This window comes from Ahaetulla prasina, chromosome 1, assembly GCF_028640845.1.
Source record: "Ahaetulla prasina isolate Xishuangbanna chromosome 1, ASM2864084v1, whole genome shotgun sequence".
Lineage (NCBI taxonomy): Eukaryota > Metazoa > Chordata > Lepidosauria > Squamata > Colubridae > Ahaetulla > Ahaetulla prasina.
In genome coordinates, this window is record NC_080539.1 from 13,612,214 (window position 1) to 13,636,041 (window position 23,828).

Genomic DNA, 23,828 nt, shown 5'->3' on the forward strand with positions numbered 1-23,828 from the left:
GGAAGGGGACGACCAAAAAGAAGCTTCCAGGACTTTGGGGGTGGGGGTGGGGCAAAATCCTCCTCCCTCCAACTCTTGACCCACCATTGGATCCGATTTACGACCTCACTTTTCTTCCTCCAAAACCATTTCCGATGCCCCCACTTCCCTTACCCCTATCTAACGGGCCTTTTATTATTACGTCTCTGCTGGGCAGGCTGGCAAAGCTGTGGGCTATTTTGGGTTTGCAGACTCACAGGGGGTGGGGGGGAGAAGGAGGAGGAGGAGGAGGAGGAGGAGAGATAGAGAGACAGGGAGAGAGAGACAGAGAGAGGGAGGGAGGGAGAGGGGCGGGGCCTAGCTCTTCCTCCTCCCTCCCATGAAAACTACAACTTCCAGCATCCCATTCGGCCTTGACCTGGCGCCAGCTGATAGAGTGATTTATTTATATATTTATTTAAATAATTTAGGGAAGAAGAAAAAAAATTAGAAGCCTTGAGGAGAGAAAGCAAGCCAGACGGGGCGAGTTTGCAGCGGCGGCGGCTGAACAATTTTTTATTTTATTTTTTTGGGGGGGCGCTGTCCTTAGACACCCCCTCCCCAACAACAACAAAAACCCACCCCCCAAATAAATCCTTTCCTTTCCTTGCTTTGGAAAGACGTGTGAGGAGGACTCCGCGGGGGCGATGTGCAAGCGGTGCCCTCCTCCTCCTCCTCCTCCTCCGTTCCTTTCCCCGCGGATGCCCCGATCTATCCGAAGGGGCATCTTCCCCGGGCACGGACAAAGCGGGCCGATGCAATAAAAGAAGCGGCAGCGGCGCTGCAAAAAAGCTCCACAGCCCCGATCCTCCTTTCCCTCGGACTCCGAAGGGGGCAGCCGGAGCCGGGCCGGAGCCCTTCCCTCCCTCCTGCCCGTCCGTCCGTCCGCCCGCCCTCCCTCGCTCCCTCCCTCGCTCGCTCCGGCGCAGGGCAGCCCTCTCGCAGCAGCCGCCCTGATGCCGAGACATGGATAGAGCCACGGTCGCGCGTGGAGGTGCCCAGAAGATGGTCGAGAGGAAGGAAGGCGGCGGCGGCGGCGGCGGGGCAGCAGCTGGAGGAAGAGGAGGAGGAGGCGGCGGCGGCGGTGGTGGTGGTGTCGGCGGTGGCTGCCGCCGATCCCGGCCAACCGGGCTGGGCCGAGCCGGCTACGCTCTTCAGCAATGCGGGCAGCTTCAGGACCTGATCGACATCTCGCTCTCCAGCTTGCAGGGGCTCCGCACTAAGTGCGCCGCTTCCAACGACCTCACGCAGCAGGAGATCCGCACCCTGGAGGTAGGCGCCCCTCCGCCTTACCTATCTACCACCCACCCGCCCACCCCAGCCCCCCGAAGCCGAGAGTCTCCCTTGCAAAGATCCCCCCCACCAGCCACCCAGGGCGCGCGAGCAGAAGCCTCTCTGGCTTTTCCCCTCCTGGCTGCCCTCTGGAGGGTCTTCGGGGTTTGGCAGCTCGCTTTGCCTGCTTTTGGGAGTATTGGGGACGAGGGGGCAGATTTTTTTGGGTGGGGGGGGGATCGGTGGGTATCGATCCCCCCCTCAGGCTTCCTTCCCCGAGGAGGTTTTTCCAGACGCGGGAAGAGATGCGCGGCGGGTGGGGGTAAACTTTCACCTGCCTTCCTCGACAGCCACCGTCTCCCAAAAATGGGTTTATTGAAGAGGGTTTTTTTTTTGAGGGGGGAGTTATCTATAGCAGGGTCTCCAACCTTGGCCACTTTAAGCCTGGCGGACTTCAATTCCCAGAATTCCCCAGCCAGTTTATTGAATAGGGTTTTTTTTTTATTTGAGGGGGGAGTTATCTATACCAGGGGTCTCCAACCTTGGCCACTTTAAGCCTCATAGACTTCAACTCCTAAAATTCCCCAGCCAATTTATTGAAGAGGTGTTGTTGTTGTTGTTGTTTTTGAGGGGGGAGTTATCTATAGCAGGGGTTTCCAACCTTGGCCTCTTTAAGTCTGGTAGACTTCAACTCCCAAAATTCCCCAGCCAGGTTAGTGAAGAGATGTTTTTTGTTTTTTTTTGAGCGGGGAGTTATCTATACCAGGGGTCTCCAACCTTGGTCGCTTTAAGCCTGGCGGACTTCAATTCCCAGAATTCCCCAACCAGTTTATTGAAGAGGTGTTTTTATTTTTTGAGGGGGGAGTTATCTATAGCAGGTGTTTCCAGCCTTGGCCACTTTAAGCCTGGGCTGGGGAATTCTGGGAGTTGAAGTCCGCCAGGCTTAAAGTGGCCAAGGTTGGAAACCCCTGAGATTGTAGAGTCCTATGGCTACTTAAGTTTTGCTGTTTACTTAAGCTTTGCTGGCTGGGGAATTCTGGGAGTTGAAGTCTTGATTGTGGGAGTCCTATAGCTACTTCACTAGATAGCCCCCCCCCCATCCTCAAAAGAACTCTTCGATAAACCCATTTTTGGAAGACGGTGCCTTCGGTGGATAATCCAAAGAGAGACAATGGGTGGTTTCTTGCCACTCATGGAGGTGAAAGGGGAAAAAAGGATCCTTCTTGGGTTTTGTCCTTAATGAATCGAAAAGGCGCAGGACAGTAATGTTTAGGAGCGCGTTTGGATCTCGCTGGAAGGTTGTATCTTAATTATACTCCTTTCCCCAACATTATTTATACATCACTTTCCTGGGAAGGGGAGCTATTGACTCATCAGTAACTGCCCCGTTTGAAGCGACCTTACATTGGTGCGAGTGAACTATAATATTGCGGGCTGATCTTTATTCTCTTTGGCTGCTTTGACCAGGCGTAATATAATCCTTGGTTGGCTTAACTGTGGTTAACTGAATTCACCCAATGTGCTGAGTTCACAAGACACACACTGAACCAGGGATCTGACTTCGGTCCAAACGCTAAGCCTCATCCAGGCCTCTTCTATCCTAACTACCCATTGGATGCACCCATCTTTTTCTGTATGGATGAGTTAATTTATATTACCATCATCCAGTCAATCATTCCCTCCCGCCCACCCGGAAATTATAAATGCTGGACAATTGTTTTCCCTTCAGTCTTCTTATCCCACCTGTTGTAGAAAGGTGAGTCTCCTTGCAGTACACAGCTTTATCCCCCCCCTCCCCAAAATCGTACCTCTTTTTTCAGTGTGTGTTGCCTTTTATTGAAGCATGTTGGTTTATAGACAGAGCCACCTTTCTTATTTTGCCTGAAAATAAATTCCTCCAAGCAACGGATCGAGCAGCCTAAACAACAGAAAACACTTGATAATAAAAGAAACTCCCAAGAGAAGGATCCAGATGGCTTTTTGCCAATCTTTCCTAAACTGGCTTATTTTTATAAATGCATATTTTCTTGGGGAAGAAAAAAAAAAGGAATGTGTATATAATGGAGTGTCAAGGAAAGGAAATGCTCTCTTTTTGAATGGTAGGGGTGGAGATAAGTGACTATCTTCCTGCAACAATAAATTTTTGTTTTAAGGGAGGGCTGATTTCTTTGACCCTCTTCCTGCTTGGATATTTTCGACTCCCCTTGGTGGCTTTTACTGAGACAGGATATGCATTCCGGCAACTTGGGGTGCATTTATTTGTTAGAGGTGGAGAGGGATGAAGAAAATTAGCTCCTGTTTCTGTTAGTGTTCTCTCCCTTTGCATAACATGCTAAACCAAACCAAGCAACTATATTTTAACATGTGAACCCAGCCGATGTTGGTGATTTGTGGTAGAGGTAGTCCTCTACTTAACGACCACAATCGAGCCCAAAATTTATGTTGCTAGGGGAGAAATTTGTTAAGGGAGTTTTTACGATTTTTCTTGCCACATTGGTTAAGAGAATCACTGCAGTTCTTAAATTAGCAACACGGTTGTTCAGTGAATTCGGATTTCCTCATTGACTTTGCTTGCGAGAAGGTCCCAAAACGAGATCACATGATCCAGAGAGACTGCGATCATAAATGTGAATCGGTTGTCAAACATCCGAATGGAAATCACATGACCGTGGGGATGCAGCAATGGTCATAAGTGTGAAAAATGGTCATAAGTCATTTTTTTCAGCGCCGTTGGTCACTGAGCAAATTGTTGTAAATCGAGGACTACTTGTATTGTGGGATGTTCAAACTCAGAAAAGTGGGTTGAGTGACCATACTTTGGCTGATCTCAGGGGAAAAAAAATTAAGTGGGGGTCCGTGGTGCTTTCTTGGCTTGGTTGCAGACATTTCATAACCCAACTAGGTAACATCTTCAGTGCTAGAAAGGAGTGGAGTTTGTTCTGTCTTTATGTATGATGACTTGCCCTGTCATTGTAGGCGTCGTTTTTCTTCTTGGTAGTTTGTTTGTCTCGGTAGTTCCTTGATTGGGGCATTGTTTACTGCTTGATTGTGGATCTTAATCTTGGTGTTAATCCCAGTTTATTTGGGTGTTGATTGCTGGCCAGAGGGTGTTTTGGTCATTTTATTTCCTTTTTAGTTTTTTTTATTGTCTTTCTTGAATAACGTGTAAATATAGGTTGTCTGATGTGCCTATTAATGGCTGATTTGTCTGAGACTTCCACAAATTAGAGTTTTTGGATTTAGCTTGGTCTAGGATAGGGGTCTCCAACCTTGACAACTTTATGACTTGTGGACTTCAAGTCCCAGAATTCCTCAGCCAGCATATGTGCTGGCTGAGGAATTCTGGGAGTTGAAGTCCACAAGTCATAAAGTTGCCAAGGTTGGAGATCCCTGGTCTAGGATGCTCACAGTTGTGTTCTGCAATTAAGGAGTTTTCGTCCTGTCTTCTGGCTGTTAGTTGGCATTCATAGATGAACTCCGGTAGTCTTCTCCCTGTCTGTCTGCATAGAACCTGTTACAGTAGGGTTAAAATGTTAGGGCTTAAGAAGTTAAGAGTAGGGTTGGACTTGGTTGATACACAGATACGAGCCTACTAGGATATAACCAAGGTTATGGGCTTAAATAGAAAATAGTAAGAAAATCCTGAAAGAAGGAAAGATTTTCACATGGGTGTCAAGACAACTACTCTACAGAGTGATCAACTGGAGTGAAGTTCTTTTGTATTTTTGCGGATAATTGTATCCTTCTGCCTGTTTTATCCATGAAAAACAGCAGGTGTTATTTTTGATTTGGGTGTTAAGATCATCATGTTGTAAAACATTCCAAGCCCTCACTTCCAAATGCCCAAAGGTAAAAGGATATTAACTGCTCTTAAATAAATGAATGGAGTGCAAGAAGCTTGTGTTAAATTGAATTTTTGTTCATACCCTCAAAGCAAACCAGACAATTTTCTGCAAAAAGCTTTATTCAAGAGGGTCGCCTCAGTTTTGCAAATTATCCAATTAGCGTTTCCTGGTGTTCACACTTCTGAACTTGCCATACCCCCTTCCCCCCTCTCTTTCCCCCTTCCCCCTCCCCCAGCCTGGATTAGCCTGGCATGCTTAACCAGGTCAATAGCAGGGTAAGCCTACTGTGGAAACATAAGCAGCAGGTCAGCAATGGGACAGCATCTAAGTCTTACCTGTCCGGGTCCTCCAAGAAAAAAAGTTGGAGGGATAGACAGGCAAGAGGTTTGGGTGGTGGTGCAAACTCTCCATCATGGTTTCCTTAATTGATGGACACTCTTCAACTCCAGCTGCTCAGACAATAGGGAAGGGTTCATTTCCGTATTAAATCCTCCTCTGTATTCTCCTAGTATTAAGGGCTTACAAGCAAAAATGTAGAAAGAGTAGATTATAATAGAATTACAGTGTTGGAAGGAACCTTAGAGGTCTTCTAGTCCAACCCCCTTGCTCAGGCAGGAAACCCTATATACCATTTCAGACAAATGGTTGTCCAATCTCTTCTTAAAAACTTCCAGTGTTGGAGCATTCAAAACTTCTGGAGACAAGTTGTTCCACTGAGTCATTGTTCTAGCTATTAGGAAATTTCTTCTTAGTTCTAGGTTGCTTCTCTCCTTGATTAGTTTCCACCCATTGCTTCTTGTTCTGCCCCAGATGCTTTGGAGAATAGCTTGACTCCCTCTTCTTTGTGGCAGCCCCTGAGATATTGGAAGACTGCTATCATGTCTCCCCTAGTCCTTCTTTTCATTAAACTAGGCATGCCCAGTTCCTGCAACCGTTCTTCACATGTTTTAGCCTCCATTCCCCTAATCATCTTTCTTGCTCTTCTCTGCACTCTTTCTAGAGTCTCCACATCTTTTTTACATCGTGGCAACCGAAACTGGATGCAGGCTTCCAAGTGTGGCCTTCCTTAGCAAGGCCTTATAAAGTCTTATATTCCTTCAGCCTTTAATTTAAGTAGTTTTTAAATATTTTTTTAACTTTTCTGAGTTGTGCTTTTACCCTGGCTGTAAACCGCCCTGAGTCCTTCGGGAGAAGGGCGGTATATAAATTAAATAAATAAATAAATAAAGTGGTATTAACACTTCACGTGATCTTGATTCTATCCCTCTGTTTATGCAGCCCAGAACTGTGTTGGCTTTTTTGACAGCTGCTGCACACTGCTGGCTCATATCTAAATGGTTGTCCACTAGGACTCCAAGATCCCTCTCACAGTTACTACTATTGAGCAAGGTACCACATATACGGTACCTGTGCATTTGGTTTTTCTTGCCTAAATGTGGAACCTTACTTTTTTCTCCGTTGAATTTCATTTTGTTAGATAGCACCCAAAGTAGGCAGGAGCCTCATTTTACCAGAATAGCAGGGTTTTTTTTCCATCCGGTAAATGTGATCCTTTATTGTCAGTAGAAGATGTTCTGTCCAGGTTAGTGATTGGCTGGATTAAATATTACAGATATGTCATGGTTTTCATTGAGTTTATTTGCTTTGGGTGGAAATGGGGGCTTGATTTTGATGTGATGTGAGATTGGTAGATAATGCTTGACCAGGATATGTATGGAGAATAAATGTGTGGATCTGTGACTTAGAATCTATCCATCTCAGTGTTTAGATCCTGGTTGTGATCATTTTGTATACCATTCCAAGAGGTTGGCAACATGCCACCCTGGAGTTGTGTTGGCCCAAACAAGACAATGGGCATGATCAGTAGTTCTCAACTTATAACCATTCATTTAGTGATTGTTCCAAGTTACTATGGCACCGAAGAAAATGACTGGTCCTCACATTTCAACAACTGTCACAACATTCATGGGGTCGTGTGATCAAAATTTGGTGCTTTGCAACTGGCATGCATTTATGGCTGTTGCAGCATCCCAGGGTCGTGTACCCAAAATTTGTGACTTTCCCATCTGGCTTCTTGACGAGCAAAGTCAATTGAAGAAGCCAGATGTTAATGATTTTGTGATTCACTGAACGACCATTGCGAATTCTGGTCTCAACTGTGGTCATAAATTGAGGACTTCCTGTGCAACTGAGCCATTGTGGTGCATTACTGCAAGCTACTTCTGCTGAGTGCCAGCAGTTTGGCAGTTCGATTCTCATCAGGCTCAACGTTGACCTAGCTTTCCATCCTTCCGAGGTGGGTAAAATGAAGACCCAGATTACTGGGGGCAAATATGCTGACTCTGTAAACTGCTTAGAGAAGGCTGGAAAGCATTGAAGTGGTATATATTATAATAGGTATATAATATAGAGCACTGCACACCAGAATAACTAGACACAAGAACAGTTTTTTCCCGAACGCCATCACTCTGCTAAACAAATAATTCCCTCAACCCTGTCAAACTATTTACTAAATCTGCACTACTATTAATCTTCTCATCGTTCCCATGACCCATCTCCTTCCACTTATGACTGCAACTTTGTTGCTTGTATCCTTACGATTTATTCTGATATTGATTGTTTCCTGATTGCTTATTTGTAGCCTATGACTATCATTAAGTGTTGTATCATTAAGTGCTAAATTTGTAGCCTATGACTATCGTTAAGTGTTGTAAGTGTTGTACCTTGAGAAAGGTATCTTTTCTTTTATGCACACTGAGAGCATATGCCACAAGTCAAATTCCTTGTGTGTCCAATTACACTTGGCCAATAAAAAAGTCTATTCTATTCTATTCTATTCTATTCTATTCTATTCTATTCTATTCTTATTTCTAATTCTTATTCCATTCCATATTTTCTATTCTATTCTTATTTCTAATTCTTATTCCATTCCATTCCATTCCATTCCATTCCATTCCATTCCATTCCATTCCATTCCATTCCATTCCATTCCATTCTATTCCATTCCATTCCATATTTTCTATTCTACTCTATTCTGTTCTATTCTTTTCCATTCCATCTTTTCTTTTCTATTCTATTCTATTCTATTCTATTCTATTCTATTCTATTCTATTCTATTCTATTCTATTCTATTCTATTCTATTCTTTCTTATTTTTAATTCTTATTCCATTCCATTCTCAATATTCTATTCTACTCTACTCTACTCTACTCTACTCTATTCTTTTCCATTCCATATTTTCTATTCTATTCTATTCTATTCTATTCTATTCTATTCTATTCTATTCTATTCTATTCTACTCTACTCTATTCTATTCTATTCTTATTTCTAATTCTTGTTCCATTCCATTCTCAATATTCTATTCTTCTCTATTCTATTCTATTCTTTTCCATTCCATATTTTCTTTTCTATTCTATTCTATTCAATTCTATTCTATTCTGATCAAGGAAAGAAGCAACTTAGAACTAAGGAGAAATTTCCTGACAGTTAGAACAATTAATAAGTGGAACGCCTGCAGAAGTTGTGAATGCTCCAACACTGGAAATTTTTAAGAAAATGTTGGATAACCACCTGACTGAGATGGTGTAGGGTTTCCTGCCTGGGCAGGGGGTTGGACTAGAAGGCCTCCAAGGTCCCTTCCAACTCTGTTGTTATATATATATATATATATATTATATATATATATATATATATATATATATATATATATATATATATATATATATATATATGTTTTCTGAGGTTTTCATGGTGTTTGTATGTAGGTCTTTGGTTATTCGGGTTTTCTCCGCGTAAAATGCCAAGACACTTCCAATTTTACGCGGAGAAACCCGAATAACCAAAGACCTATATATATATATATATATATATATATATATATATATATATATATATATATATTCTATTCTATTCTATTCTATTCTATTCTATTCTATTCTATTCTATTCTATTCTATTCTAAAGTCTAAGCGATATTGCTAAACGCTATTGCTAACTGAAAGGCAACCAGCAGGCTTTGCTTCCCTGCTTTCTTGCTATTGTTATCCTGCTTGGTATTGTAATAAGAAGCTATCTAACCCAAACATTCTTCATTCTCATTTATCAATCCTGGACTATCAGCACAGACCATGTGTCATCCTTGGAAATGTTCGTCTTTGTTAAAGCAGGTCGGCTGTGGAATCAGTGACCCAGAGAGGTGGTGACCTCTCAATTGGAGATCTGCAAGCCGGAGATGCTTTCATTTGAAAGCCTTTCCTAAAGATTACATCATGGGAAGCTGGGCTGTTGTGCTGTCAAGATAAATTTTGGCTGGAAAACAAGGAATCCCAGAATCGGAACGACTGTTCTGTTTGCAAATTGGTTTGAAGTTTGATATCTATCTGAACATAAGATGTTTAGGCACTTGTTTTGGCCCTTGGAATCCTGCTGTAGGGATAACATCCTTATTAGCTAGATCAGGGGTCTGCAAACTTGGCTCTTTTAAGACTTGTGGACTTCAACTCCCAGAGTTCCTCAGCCAGCTCTGCTGGCTGCGGAACTCTGGGAGTTGAAGTCCACAAGTCTTAAAAGAACCAAGTTTGCAGACCCCTGGGCTAGATTATAAATAGGTGGTTTCTATATGTTCTGCTTTTCTCTGTTGGAACCCCAAATTTTTTGGGAGGCTAGCCCAGGGGTCAGCAACCTGCAGCTCTGGAACCGCATGTGGCTCTTTCACCCCTCTGATGCAGCTCCCTGTCACTCAAAATATGTATCACAGTGTGCGACACCCGCCGGCACACAATTTATGAAGCTTTTCAACCCCCGGTAGGCCAACCATGGATAAATCCAAGAAAAGAAAAGTTTCAGAAGAAAACAGTACATTTAATTCAACTACATATGCCTCATGGCCTGGAACTGGCTGACCATCTCAGCCCACTGAGCCTCCATGTGCCGGTACCTGCCCTTACACTCCCGCAGGTCTTTCCTCTGCTTGGAAAGCCTATGCTTCTAGTCCTCAGGGAGGTGCTTCTGCTGAGCTTTCTCCATCAGATCCAATTTGAACTGATCCAGCTGTGTTGCCAACTCTTTCTCATGGTGGCTGCTTAGCTCCAACAACTCTTCCTGTTGGGACCCTAAGGAGCCCGGGTGGGCAGGCGAGGAGTGGCTGGGAGGGGAGGGATGAGTAGAAGCCGGCGAGGTGCCCCTTGACGCGAGTGACATTGAGTTGGCCATGCCCACCCAGTCACATGACCACCTAGCCACGCCCACCCAGCCGGTCATTAGGCAGATCATATTAGTGGTCTGTGGGATTTAAAATTATGAATTTAGTGGTCCCTGAGGTTCGAAAGGTTGGTAACCCCTGTTCTAACGTATTATCTTCACCACTACACCATACTGGCTCTCTTTCCAGTCTTGGTTCTTACATTATCCTGTGACGTTGTGTAATTACGTGCTTGGTCTGTATTGGAAGAAACCATGGCAGACAAGAAAATGAGGTCATTGGTAGTCCATTGGAGATATTTGGTGGCGAAATTCAGTGGATTATGTTAGAGTTGAATATGGGCACCTTGTAACCTACCATTTGTGGATCGTTTTTGTCATGCCCAGCCAACTTGGTCAATATCCAGGAATAAGGAGAGTTGATTTGCAATAGCTGTGATTGCACATCACTCTTAAGTTGTGCAAACTGAGTCCATGGGATCAGTGTATGTTTCCATGCATTGTGCAAAGTCAGATAATTGAGTTAGCTAAGAAAGTCATAGATAACTATGTCTTTTCTATTTGATTTGATGTTTGATGCCCTAATTCCTACTCAATCTGGTCTGCTCACAAACTAAAATACATACACACACAAAAAAACAACAACACAAGGGAATAAGAATACTGTTAAGAAAGCAATTTAAGAAATTGCAAACTAAGTTAGAAAATAGCAATCAGACCACATAGAATCTCTAACGGGGTCTTTCTACCCTAGTCCAAATCCTGGGAAAACAGCCAGGTTTATGGCCCTCTGAAATGTCAACAGACTAGGAGCGATAAGGATCTTAAGAGTGGGGAATTCTCATTCCACAGGGCAAATGTTCTTATGGGGAAGGTGTACTTCCTGGGTCCCAAAAGATAGAATAGAATGGAATTTTTTATTGGCCAAGTGTGATTGGACACACAAGGAATTTGTCTTGTTGCATATGCTCTCAGTATCCATAAAAGAAAAGATCATCAAGAATTCTAAAGTACAGCACTTAATGATAATCATAAGGTACAAATAAGCAATCAGGAACCAATCAATATCAATATAAATCGTAAGGATACAAGCAACAAAGTTACAGTCATAAGTGGGAGGAGATGGGTGATGGGAACAATGAGAAGATTAATAGTAGTGCAGATTTAGTAAATAGTTTGACAGTGTTGAGGGAATTATTTGTTTAGCAGAGTGATGGTGTTCGGGAAGAAACTGTTCTTGTGTCTAGTTGTTCTGGTGTGCAGTGCTCTGTAGCGTCATCTTGAGGGTAGGAGTTGAAACAGTTTATGTCCAGGATGCGAAGGGTCTGTAAATATTTTCACAGCCCTCTTTTTGGCTCATGCAGTATACAGGTCCTCAATGGAAGGCAGGTTGGTAGCCATTGTTTTTTCTGCAGTTCTAATTATCCTCTGAAGTCTGTGTCTGTCTTGTTGGGTTGCAGAACCAAACCAGATGTCAGTTTTTAATCAAAGAGATGTGAGGTGGAGACCCAAACTATCAAAACTGACCATGACTGGTCATGTGAATGCAGTCAAAAGTCTGAAGAAACCATGTATGCCATCTTCTTTGTTGTAGCATCTTGAAAAGTGGGGTCCTCGGTGCTCTTGGAGCTTGGTTGTTTTTCTTGCAAATGTTTTATTACATAGCTAGATAATATTAGTGCTGTTGCACTGATGATGTTAGCTAGCTGGGTAATGAAAGGTCTGCAGAAAACACCAAGGATCCCTACAGTTTAACCTTGAACTCTTCTATTAGTATCTTGAAAGGTGTTTGAAAGGTGTGCCTACCTGTGATACATCAATGGTTGTGATATGAGACGTTTTGGTTGGTAAACGGAAGTTTCACTTCACTGCAGTTTTACAATAGTTTAATTTACTCACCACCATCCTTTAAAATAGGTGCCAGCTAATATACTTTTGTCCTTCTCACCTGGAGTTTTACTGGATTGTCTGCTCTTCAACACCTGGTGACTAATCTTGGAATAATCTTCCTCCCCTTCTCATCACTTGAAACAAGGTTGTAGCAAGAGGGGCAGGGTTAGGGTTAGGGTTAGAGTTAGGAAAAGAAAAAGCTTAATTACTCAATTGGTTGAAGTTTCAAGATGCCACACAAGATGTTAACTCATTAATTGATCTCGTATAAAAATGCTGAAATCTCGTACAATTTGGGGCTTCTTCCCCCAAAAATCTATTTTAATTTGTGCATTGATTTCAGATATTTCAGACCATAGACCCAGATGCCTTGTTGCTGAATTTTGTCTTAAATTAAATTAAATTAAATTAAATTAAATTAAATTAAATTAAAGCTTTAACCAAAAACTATGTACTATTGACCTCACCCCATTCCTAAGAGGTCTGTAAGGGTTGTGCATAAGAGCACCAACGTGCCTACCGTTCCTGTCCTAATGTTCCCTTTGATTGTATACAATTTCATATAGTTATTAAGTACTTTTGATTATATATATGCTTATATATCATATAGTTATTTCATGCTTATGCTTATATATAATGTTGTGACAAATAAAAAATAAAAAAATAGAAAAAAATTATCAACTGGGAATATTTGGTGGGAAGATAGCTTTTTTTCTTCTTCTTCTTTACAGTACTTGCACTTTCCAGCAAAACCATCCAAACCAAACAACCTTGGCATTTCTCCAAGAACATCTGGCTCCTACAAATATGCGACAAATATGGGAGATAATTTTGGTGGAAAGGCTTATCCAGTCCTTCCACTTTTTCATGTTGTTCCTTTTATAGCTGATAGAGAATACAATGCCTGTGAGAATGTCTTTGATGCGTTTGTGGTCTCTACTAAAATCACATGGGTGGGGGGAAGAAAGCAGACTGTGCAGCCCCAGCCACAACCTAATCTTTGGTTACACAACTTTCTCTGGACCCTCTATCAGCATTATGATAATTCTCAGAAAACATAAAACGATGGTTCATGTAACGGAGTGCTTTGCTTGGAATTGTGCATATCTGCCAAGGACAGTGATGGCTAATCTTTTCCAGACCGAGTGCCCAAAGCAAGTGCCCGAACCCCCAAAATGCAATGCTCGTGTGGCCCCCCTGCACGTGCCTGCCCCCCTGCCCCCCCCTGCATTCACACCGCCCCCCCGCACATGTGCGGCAGAGACCCAAAGACCAGCTGGCTGGTGGAAAGTGCGCGCGCATGAGCAGCAGAGCTGAACTGGGGTGACGCCTTGTGTGCCACCAGAGAGGGTGCTGTGTGCCACCTCTGGCAAGCATGCCATAGGTTCGCCATCACGGGCCTAGGGGGAGAAGAAAACAAAGCCGATGAGGTCATAATAAGGTTTACCAGATCTGAACCTTCAGACCTGACCAGCAGATGGCAGTACAAGAGCTAGTTGTTTGGGTGCCTCTGTGCTTCCATCTAGAGATCATCCAAAGAATTGCATTCCAGATCTGGTATCTGAGTAACAGAGGACCCTTGAAAGATTAAATATGATGATGATAAAGAGGAACAACAGCAGCAGCAGCAGCAGGTTGTCTTCTGGTTAGTGGATGTCTGGGTCAGACCACTCTGGGGAAGGCGTGTACATGCAGATGTAGACAATTGGTGAGACTTTGCACTCTTGCTTGCTCTTTGTGGGTAGCCACTAACCTAGTTCCCGTCAGCATCCCACTTCTGACACCAGTGTATTAAAGGCAATGAGGTGGGGATCTGATTTGCCAATACAAGAAAGCAAACACTGCATTCCAAAGATGTAGAAAAGCTGTAGTTTATTGCCTCTGGACCCTTGAGGATTCAGGGTGCATCATAGCTTATAAAATGGCTAGGGCGGCCTGTAGAATTCATGACATATTTTTCTAGAACTTGCCAGAAAGATTTGGATCATATCGCCTTTAAAAGGGGGCGGGGGGTGATGTAGTTGTAAATGCTCTTACGTATTCTTAAGGGCAAGGGAATGCTCTTTTCTCATCCTAGATCAGGGGTCTCCAACCTTGGCCAGCTTTGGGAGTTGAAGTCAACGAGTCTTAAAGTGACCAAGGTTGGAGACCTCTGTCCTAGATGCTATTGGCTTAAATCAAAAGCAGTCCACCAAACAATCACCTAGGAAGGCTTACAGTAATGGCATGGGAGAATGTTAAAATTTTGGCGCTTAGTCACCCGGCATATATTAACAATGGTTGCAATATCTTCATTTATGACCTTTCCAGCTGGCTTCTGACAAGCAAAATCAAGGAGGGAAACCCAGATCCATTCAATGACTGCATGGTTCACTTAGAACTGCAGTTGTTCAGTTAACAACCGTGGCAAAAACCATGGTAAAACGGAGCAGGATTTGCTTAACAACCGTCTTGCTTAGCAATGAAAATTCTGATTCCAGTTGTGTTTGTGTTGTGGTCCGCCAGCAGCCTGCGAGGTCAGACAGCGATGAGGCTGAGGAATAACATGGGCCAGTCCTGGAAGCTGGGAAAGGCCCGGATGAGGGCTCTGCGTCAGAGCCAGAGATGGGGCCAGAGCCATCGGGGAGTGATGTATGGACTCCAGAGCCTCCAGAGGCTGACAGTAGTGAGGCAGAGGAACAGGAGGAGCCTGTTGCTAATGCATGCATGAGAAGAGCTGCCAGAAGGCAAGAGCAGCTAAAGCAAAGAGGATGACTCGGGAGCAGGGCCAAGAGATGATTGGCCCCTCCCATAAGGCTTAAAAGACCAGCAACGGCATTTGGGCTCTTTGCCGGAAAATAATGTTGATAGCTTCATCTTGTTGCATTTGTTTCGTATCGTTGTCTTCTGAACTTTTGCCAAGAAAGGCCTCTGGCAGTTTCCCTAATTGGACCAAGGTTGGTGATAGGACTGAGGAATTGGGTTGGGAGGAATTTGCTTTAATTTAGTTGGACTACGCTGAGAATAAGTTAATTCTCAGCTGTTCTAATAAAGTTTGTTTGTTTTTACACTGACTGAGTTTCCTACTACCTACTTGGGCCTGGGTCACAACAGTTTGTAAGTCAAAGACTACTTTCAATAACAAGCCCAAAGTGGGAAGGGGGGGGGGAAATATGTGTGAAAGAGAGATGCAGTGTGTCAACACCTTGTTCACCTGAAATGAACAGTGTTTTGTATGAACCTGATCAATTGTGGAGGAAGCAGCTAACTGGGGGTTAGCATACAAGCTGGAGTCTGTCCTTGTGCGCTTCTCCAGTTTCTTTCTCTGCCATGTGAAATTGTAGGCCATCTCCTTGAACCTCAATTAAAACTAGAGAGGACCTCCTGAGTCAGATAAACATCGCTTAGCAGACCACCAACCTGCTGTTTCTAAATTAGCTTGCAAAGAAGCCTTCCCTGTCATTAGACAGACTAAGGCTGAAAGTTTTGATTTGGTGTAAGGCTGTGCTTGGCTAAGGTGTCTGTGAAATTGGTCTCCTGTTGATAAACAGGATTGCATGTCCAGGAAAGGAAGGGGTGGGAGCTTGTAGGCAAGTGTAGGAGGAAGTAGGTATTTGCTGTGCCCAGTATTATTTGTCCATAAATATTTAGCTGCTTAGCTACTGCCTTGAATTTAACTTTAAGTGCTTTGATTCCTGTTGAGGAAAGTCAGACCACACGGGAAGGAGCTTATGAACGGGATTATATTGGCAATCCACAGGATGAAAAATGGAGGCCTCCAATAAGTCAAACCTGAAGCCAGGTGAAAACCAGTCCTTTGAGGAGATCAGGTGAGGTGGCCTTATAGGGTGGTGAATTTAGGATGGGAAGAGGGTCAGAAGGCAGGTTCTGCTGCAACCTTCTTTCTACACCAGGGGTGTCAAACTGGCGGCATGTGGGCCGGATGCGTCACGTGCAGGCCACGCCTACCCCAGCTCCGCGAAGGGGGAAAACGTCGCAATACGTCATGTGACGGCAATATGACGCCGCGAGTTTGACACTCATGGTCTACACAATGAGAAAAGCAGGAGAACCTGCTCACGTAGAGGTGGTGGTAAATTGTAGATGATAGATCTTTTTCTAAAGCTGGCACTAGTAGAAGATTTTTTTTGTGTGGTCATGTTTATGTAGTATATATTGAGGGTGGTGACCCTTTGAGAGTTGTATGCAATGAAATTTCATTTTAATGCATGCTGATTAATGTACATTTAAAGTGATAACAAAGTTAACTCCATTCCACTTCACTTCACTTCACTTCACTCCACTCCACTCCACTCTACTCCTACTCCACTCCACTCCACTCCACTCCACTCCACTCCACTTATTACTGTTCATGTCATCATAGGGGTAGTTTATCAGGCTGATCATAACAGTGACCGCTTGCTCAAAGTCCTTACTTAATAAAGAAGAATCCCGTAGTAAGATGTTCAAAATGTTCTGTTCCCGCAGTTTTCCTTTTGAAATTCACCGGATCATCTCTGGAATGACTAAGCTGATGTGGTCTAGAGTGAAAATGGAATGTACCAAAGTTCTTTGGAATGTTCTAACTCCGGAACAGAACATTTTGTTAATTCTTGCTTTCGTAGCATCTTGAGGATTAACCAAGGCATCCTTGCATGGCTTCCATGGGTCGCGTGGCATATATCACAAGGGCCTTTGCACTATCTTAGATCAGCTCCTCCTTGCCTCTGTGATTCCCGCATCTCTATTCAGCAGCTCATCTGATATATTTCTGGCTTTGCTATAGTTCAGCTGGAGAAACATTGAAGGCCTGGAACTTGGTGAAGTTTAACCGTCCGTTTGTTCTGCCGTTGGTGGGAATTCTTGCCTCACTCCTCGGGCTGTCCCAGAGATGCCAAGAAACCATTGCTTCATGCTATGAATGCTCTGCTGTTTTAATAACATGAATAGAGAAATGGTGGGCGTCATGGTGGGTTTGCAGACTCAGCCCGAAAGAGGTTGCTTAGATGTTCTAAAATCAAATCAAACTGCTACTGGTTGGATGCTGTTTCTTTATGCCTATGGTTGTTCAGTTACAAGTGTGCCTAGATAATTTCAGGAGAACGTCTTTGCTTTTCCAGGTGAAACTCTTTCTGAAGGTTTGGAATTAGGAACCAAGCATAGTGGCGGAAGGACTCATAGTCCCCTTCATCAAATGTTCGAGGGTCTAGTCTTAAGAAAAAAAGGAAACGAGACGAGGAGGGGAGGGGAGGTTTCTCCCGTATTTTTCAGACTAAAAGATGCACTCCCCCCCCCCCAAAAAAAGTGGGTGAAAAAGTTGGTGCGTCTTATAGACCGAATACAGCCCTGTTTTTGGCCTCCTGAAAAACACACACACACACACACACACACACACACACACCCCGCATCCCATTTTTGCCAAAAACAGGATGCACAGAGGGATTGGGAGGCCTGCAGAGTGTTCCTGGGCACCAGGGAGGGCAAAAACAAGATGCATGGGGGGTTCTGGAGGCCAAAAAAGGGCCCATTTTTTGCAAAAATTGGGATTTGGGAGGCCTGCAGAGTGCTCCTGGGATTAGGGTTAGGGTTAGGATGGGCAAAAACTGGATGTGCGGAAGCATTGTTTTCCTCTTTGAAATCTAGGTGCATCTTATACTCAGGTGTGTCTTATAGTCCGAAAAATACGGTATTTATTTTATTATACTTGTTTTACAAAATATATATGGTAATCCAACCTACATATGAATTCTGGGAAGCCAACCACAAGCAACCAAAACAATATACAGGAGTAAAACCTCTATACATCAAGCAAAAAAAAAAAAAAAAAAAAGCAGACCTAAACTAATCAAAGTACAGTACCCAGAAGTTGTATAGCAGACTCAATCATATAAGCCTGCTCCATACAGGTAGTGCTTGGTTTATGACCACAGTTGAGCCCAAAATTTCCATTGCTAGGAGAGACAGTTGTTAAGTGAGTTTTTCCCCCCATTTTACAATCTTTCCTGCCGCAGTTGTTAAGTGACTCACTACAGTGGTTGAGTTAGTAACATGGTTATTAAGTGAATCTGGCTTCCCCATTGACTTTGCTTGTCAGAAGGTCACAAAAAGGGATCCCATGACCCCAGGACGCTGCAACCAGGGATGGGATTCTACAGGTTTGGACCGGTTCGGGTGAACCGGTAACTCTGACTATCTGCTGGGCCCGCCCCTGCCCTTTACTTACCTTTAACTTTGCAGCTGATTAGTGTGGCAGAGCGGATGGCCGTGCCTCAGCTGTTTTAATCCCCTAGCTCTAACGTGGAAGGTGATTTTTCGTTGAACTGCTAAGGCGCGTGATCACCGAACCGGTTGTTAAACCGGAAGGATCCCACCACTGCCTGCAACCATCATAAATACAAGTTGTCAAGGTTGATCACATGACCCTGAGACTGCTATACAAAGGTCCTAGGTGTGGAAAAACGATCACAGAAAGTCCCTTTTTTCAGTGTAATTTTGAACCGTCAGTAAACAAATAGTTGTAAGCTGAGGACTGCCTACTTCAGGCTCGTCTTTTGCACCTGGTGGCATTTGGAAAATCACGAATGGTGAAGGTAAGATGAGAGACATTTAGGGCTTATGAATAAATAGTAGTTTAAGCACGACACGATTTCACACCAAACAGTTAGTTAACACAGGTAGTGAGTGACACAAGATGCTTTCCTTCTTCTTTTCATCTGCCAGCCGTCGGGTTAGGACTGGCGAATTCTAGCTTAACGGGAGAAATTTGGTCTTCGTAATTCCTTTTTTTTTTTCAAAGGCTGCCTGGGGTGAGAATAATGGTCCCACTAGTCCTGAGACTATTCTTGCCCCTCCTTTCAGTCTTTTGTGCAGACCTCGGACAAAATGGATCACGTTCCGTGTCGGGGTTGTAGCTGAATAGTGCATTGCTGCCTATTGTTGGGTGAGCCGAGCCTACGGTTCGCCTAGGTCTCCTTTGCTTTTCCACCTGCTGGGTATTTCCACTCGGTCTATTTGCTGTGCATATTTAACTACTACAAACAGCCTTGCGGCTTCAGAAAGCTCCCCGGGGACCCATCAGCTCAGAATTGGCTGATGCTGAGAGCTGCATGGGGAACTGAATTTACAGCTTGTTAAAACTTGGTTGGGAGTTGTCAGCGAGCTGGATATAAAAGAAAGGAAGGAAGGATGTGGTTTGGAGTTACGGAGGGTTTCGCTGGAACGAACACTCCTGAAGGCCCTCCTGGTTTGGGGCTGCACCAGTATATTTTTGGGTTGGTTTTATCCGGTGGAAACAGCTTTATAGGTTTGTTTGTTTTTTAAATGTCTAATTTTCCTGACGGGGTTAAATTGACCGGAGGACACATTTATAATATTGAGTAGTGTGGAAGATATTGTGGTTGCTTGAGACCTAATTACTGTAAAACTGTTTCTTCTATGCCCACGCTGTTTATGTCTTTTCCTCTGGGTGGGCAGACACAGTTCAGTAAAATCTGGAATAGAGGCAGTCCCTGTTTTTATTTTCTAAGAATGACTAAGTGGGCCCAGAGATGCCTGGTGAATACAGCTAGTCCTCGAGTTGCGACCACTATTGAGCCCAAAATGTATGTTGTTAAGTGAGATGGCCCCATTTTACAACTTTTCTTGCCACGGTTGTTAAGTGAATCATTGCATTTGACAAGTTAGTAACGTGGTCGTTAAGTCAATCTGGCTTCCCCATTGACTGAATGTCAGAAGGTTGCAAAAGGGGATCACAGCTCCCCCAGGAAACCGCAACTGTCATAAATGTGAATCAGTTGCCAAGCATCTGAATTTTGATCATATGACCATGGGGATGCTGCAATGGCCGTAAGTGTGAAAACTGTTGTAAGTTGAGGAGTACCTTTAAAAGTGATAATAGAAGCTGCACCTTTCAGGACATTTGTAGTGGTTTGGGGCCAGAGAGGTGCTTATGGGCACACTAGAGCAGGGGTCTCCAACCTTGGCATCTTTAAGACTTGTGGATTTCAACTTCCAGAATTCCTCAGCCAACAAAGCTGACTGAGGAACTCTGGGAGTTGAAGTCCACAAGTCTTAAAGTTGCCAAGGTTGGAGACCTCTGCACTAGAGCAGTGTCTCTCAACCATCACAACTTGAAGATGTGGGGACTCCCAGAATTCCCCAGCCAGCCTGCTTTTAAGATCAGAAATCAGAAGTTGATATGCTTTTTAACAATAGTAGTGATTTCCAGAAGCATTGACTACAGCAGTGTTTCTCAACCATGGCCACGTTAAGATAGCAACAGCAATAGCGCTTAGACTTATATACCACTTCATAATGCTTTATAAACCTCTAAGCGGTTTACACATATGGCCCCCAGCAATCTGGGTTGTCATTTTACCAACCTTGGGAAGATGAAAGGCTGAGTCAACCTTGAGCCGGTCAGGATCGAACTCCTGGCAGTCAGCAGAATTAGCCTGCAATGCTGCATTCTAACCACTGTGCCACCACGGCTCAGATCTGTTGACTTCAACCCCCAGAATTATTCCACCATACAGGTTATAACTGGCTGGAGAATTCTGGGAGATGAAAGTCCACACATGTTCCAAGAAGGAGAAGGAGAAGGAGAAGGGGAAGGGGAAGGGGAAGGGGAAGGAGAAGGAGAAGGAGCAACCATATGGGAATGAGAAGAAAGGTGATTCAAACTCTTATCAAGTATCTTTGGCTACCAAAGTGGATGAAAGTGTAACCTGTACATTGCCAATTTACAAAATTAAATTTGGATACATAGAAGCTAGATCAGAGGTTCCCAATCTTTTTCGGTTTGCGGCTCCCATAACACTTCGGATTTTTTCCGCGGCTCCCTTAATAGGTACATCCGATTTTTTTTTTAATTTTTGTCTTTTTTTCTGAATTTTTTTCTGAAAGCTGAAATCTTTTCTGTTAACTTTAAAATGTGCATATTGCCTCCTTGTAAAGAGAGATTCAACACATTCAACTTTTCAAAGATATCACATAGGTATGTGAGTTTAATCAAAAAGTCTGTTTCTACAAAGTGTTTGGCATACTCATGTTTTGCTGATGGACGCGCCGTCTCCTTTGATGGGAGCGGCCTCTGTGGAACTTTCCCAGGCGTGGGGGTCCCTGCTTCGGTCTCGGAGTTTGGCCTCTCGCGATCCCCTTGTTCCCTCGGGTCTCCGCCTTGTGGAGGAGGTGGCTGTTCTCGCCTCCAGCCTGGCTCACCTGGGAGGAACTAACGGGGTGGTTTTGCTATTTTCTGCGCAGCCCCTCTTTCCCGATGCCGTCGAGCGTGGTGGCCGCGGCCGTGTTGGGCAGCGTGTCGGGTGGTCTGGGAGGCCAGTGGCGTCGCGGGCAGACTGGAGGGGAGGTGCGCCATTGCTTCGTCAGGCGGCGGGTCTGGGCGGGCGCTGTGGTTCAGGCGGGCGGGCGGGGCCGGAGCTCGCGCTTCTCCTTTGGTCCGTCGTCGGCGTCTGCCGTCTTCCTGCCTGCTGTGGCCTGCCCCGCGGGGGGTGTGGGTGCGGCTGTGCGGGGGTCCCTTGGCTTTTGGAGTTGTCCCGAGTTGCGGTGTGCGAGTCCCGGTTGCTGCGGCCGTGTCTGGCTTTGTGCGTCTGGGATCTCGCGGCACCGCGTGTGGAGCGGACGCTGCTTCTTCGCGGCTCCCTTGTGGCGGTGGCGCGGCTCCCTGGGGAGCCGCGGCTCACAGTTTGGGAATCACTGAGCTAGATACATGGAAGTAACATGGAACTAAGGAGAAATTTCCTGACAGTTGGAACAATTAATTAGTGGAACAACTTGCTTCCAGGTGTTGTGGATGCTCCAACACTGGAGGTTTTCAAAAAGAGATTGGATAACCATTTGTCTGAAATGCTATAGGGCTTCCTGCCTGAGCAGGGGGTTGGACTAGAAGATCTCGAAGGTCCCTTCCAACCCTGTTATTCTCTTCTCTTCTGCTCAGGCAATATATTTCCAATTGTGTGTGTGTGTGTGTGTGTTTTGGTGAGGATTGGGACTGACTGATGCAAAGATGCAAAACAATAGATACCTTAAGGATGTGATAATATATGTATGCCAATTACCTCACATCTGGCCTCAAAAAGGAAAAGGAGTGTAGACTTGTTGTCTCCGTGCTTGATTTGATTTGATATGAATTCTGAGGAGATGTTGTTTTTTCTGCTCACAGAATTTAAAACTCCATTCTTCTCAATTCCCATAACTTGAATTTCATGTGTATGTCTTCGGAGCACAGAGACTAGCCAGATGGCAACTGATTATACCTGAAATATTACATACAAAGCCAGCCCAGCTCATGTTGCTTTTCCCACCTACTGTGCCTTGCAAAAACATGGGTACAGTTTTGACTTGATGCCTGGAATATAAATAAAAGATAAACTTCGTTGTCTTCTGATGAAAAGGCCCCTGGAGTTTTCTTGGTAGAAACACAGAAGTGACGAGCAGTTTTCTGGGATATTTTCTTGGTTTCTAGGCTAATTTGCAGCTGAGAGCAAGTGCAATTTAATGGTGAAGGTGATAGACTAGGGCTGTGATGGTGAACCTATGGCGGAGCCATATCTGGGGGCACGCGAGCGTTGCCCTAGCTCAGCTCCAGCATGCATGTGCATGCTGGCCAGGTGATTTCAGGCCTTCCTTTCTAGGAGCTTGGGGAGGGCAAAAACAGCCTTCCTAACCCCCCCCAGAGACCCTCCGGAGGCAGGAAACAGCCCATTTCCCAACTTCCGGTGGGTCCGGAAGACTCGTTTTTTGCTCTCCCCAGGCTCCAGAGGCTTTCTAGGAGCCTCGGGAGGGCGAAAAACGGGCCTACCCGGCCCATTGTGCCATCGCGTGCCAAAAGCGGGGGAAGCACGGGGGGGGTCGCACATGCATGCGCAGGTGCATTGAATTATGGGCATGGGCACACATGTGCATGACCCCTCCCCCCGATTTTGGCACACGACAGCAATCCATCACTGGACTAGGAGTACAGTCTCAAGCAGGGGTGAAATGTAAAATTTGTTACTACCGGTCCTGTGGGCGTGGCTTGGTGGGGGGGAAATATGACTGGGTGGGCGTGGCCAACTTTTTTTTTTTACTTTTAAAAGCATTTTTTCTACAACCTCTTCAGCCAAAAAGGTTGTAGAAAAAATGCTTTTAAAAGCCTTTGATGATCAGGCAACTCAGCCTGGATTGCCAGAGGAGCCTTTTAAAAGCTTTTTTTTTTAACAGCCTCTTCGGCTGAAGAGGTTATGGAAAAAATGCTTTGAAAAGGTTCTTACAATCGCAGCTGAGCTGTGCGATCATCAGAGGCTTTTTTTTAAATTTACTTTTAAAAGCATTTTTTCGGCCAAAGAAAAAATGATTTTAAAAGTTAAAAACACCTCTGATGATCGCGCGGCTCAGCTGTGCATGCGGGGGGTAAGGGGGGGGGCAGGGATTTTTGCTACCGGTTCTCCGAACAACCTGCTGTCATCGTTACCGGATCAGGCAGTCCGGTCCGAACCGGGAGCATTTCACCCTTGGTCTTAAGCTAGGATAATCCATTCGGTCATGTTGGGCCAGTCCCCCTCTCAGCCCCAAACAGTATCAGCCTTTGGGACCACAAGTTAAATTGTAGAATAAGCCCTCCATTGCATCAG

The 23,828-nt window shown here is 44.6% G+C and overlaps 1 protein-coding gene across 1 annotated transcript in view; it reads left to right on the top strand.

Moving 5' to 3' along the window:
* The first annotated feature begins 489 nt into the window (after window positions 1-489).
* KSR1 (kinase suppressor of ras 1) overlaps window positions 490-23,828 on the top strand; it is a 197,202-nt gene continuing 173,863 nt past the window's right edge. Inside the window, exon 1 of the mRNA XM_058164242.1 lies at window positions 490-1,290. Coding sequence (XP_058020225.1) covers window positions 985-1,290 — 306 coding nt within the window. The 5' untranslated portion in view covers window positions 490-984. The remainder of the gene's footprint in view (window positions 1,291-23,828) is intronic.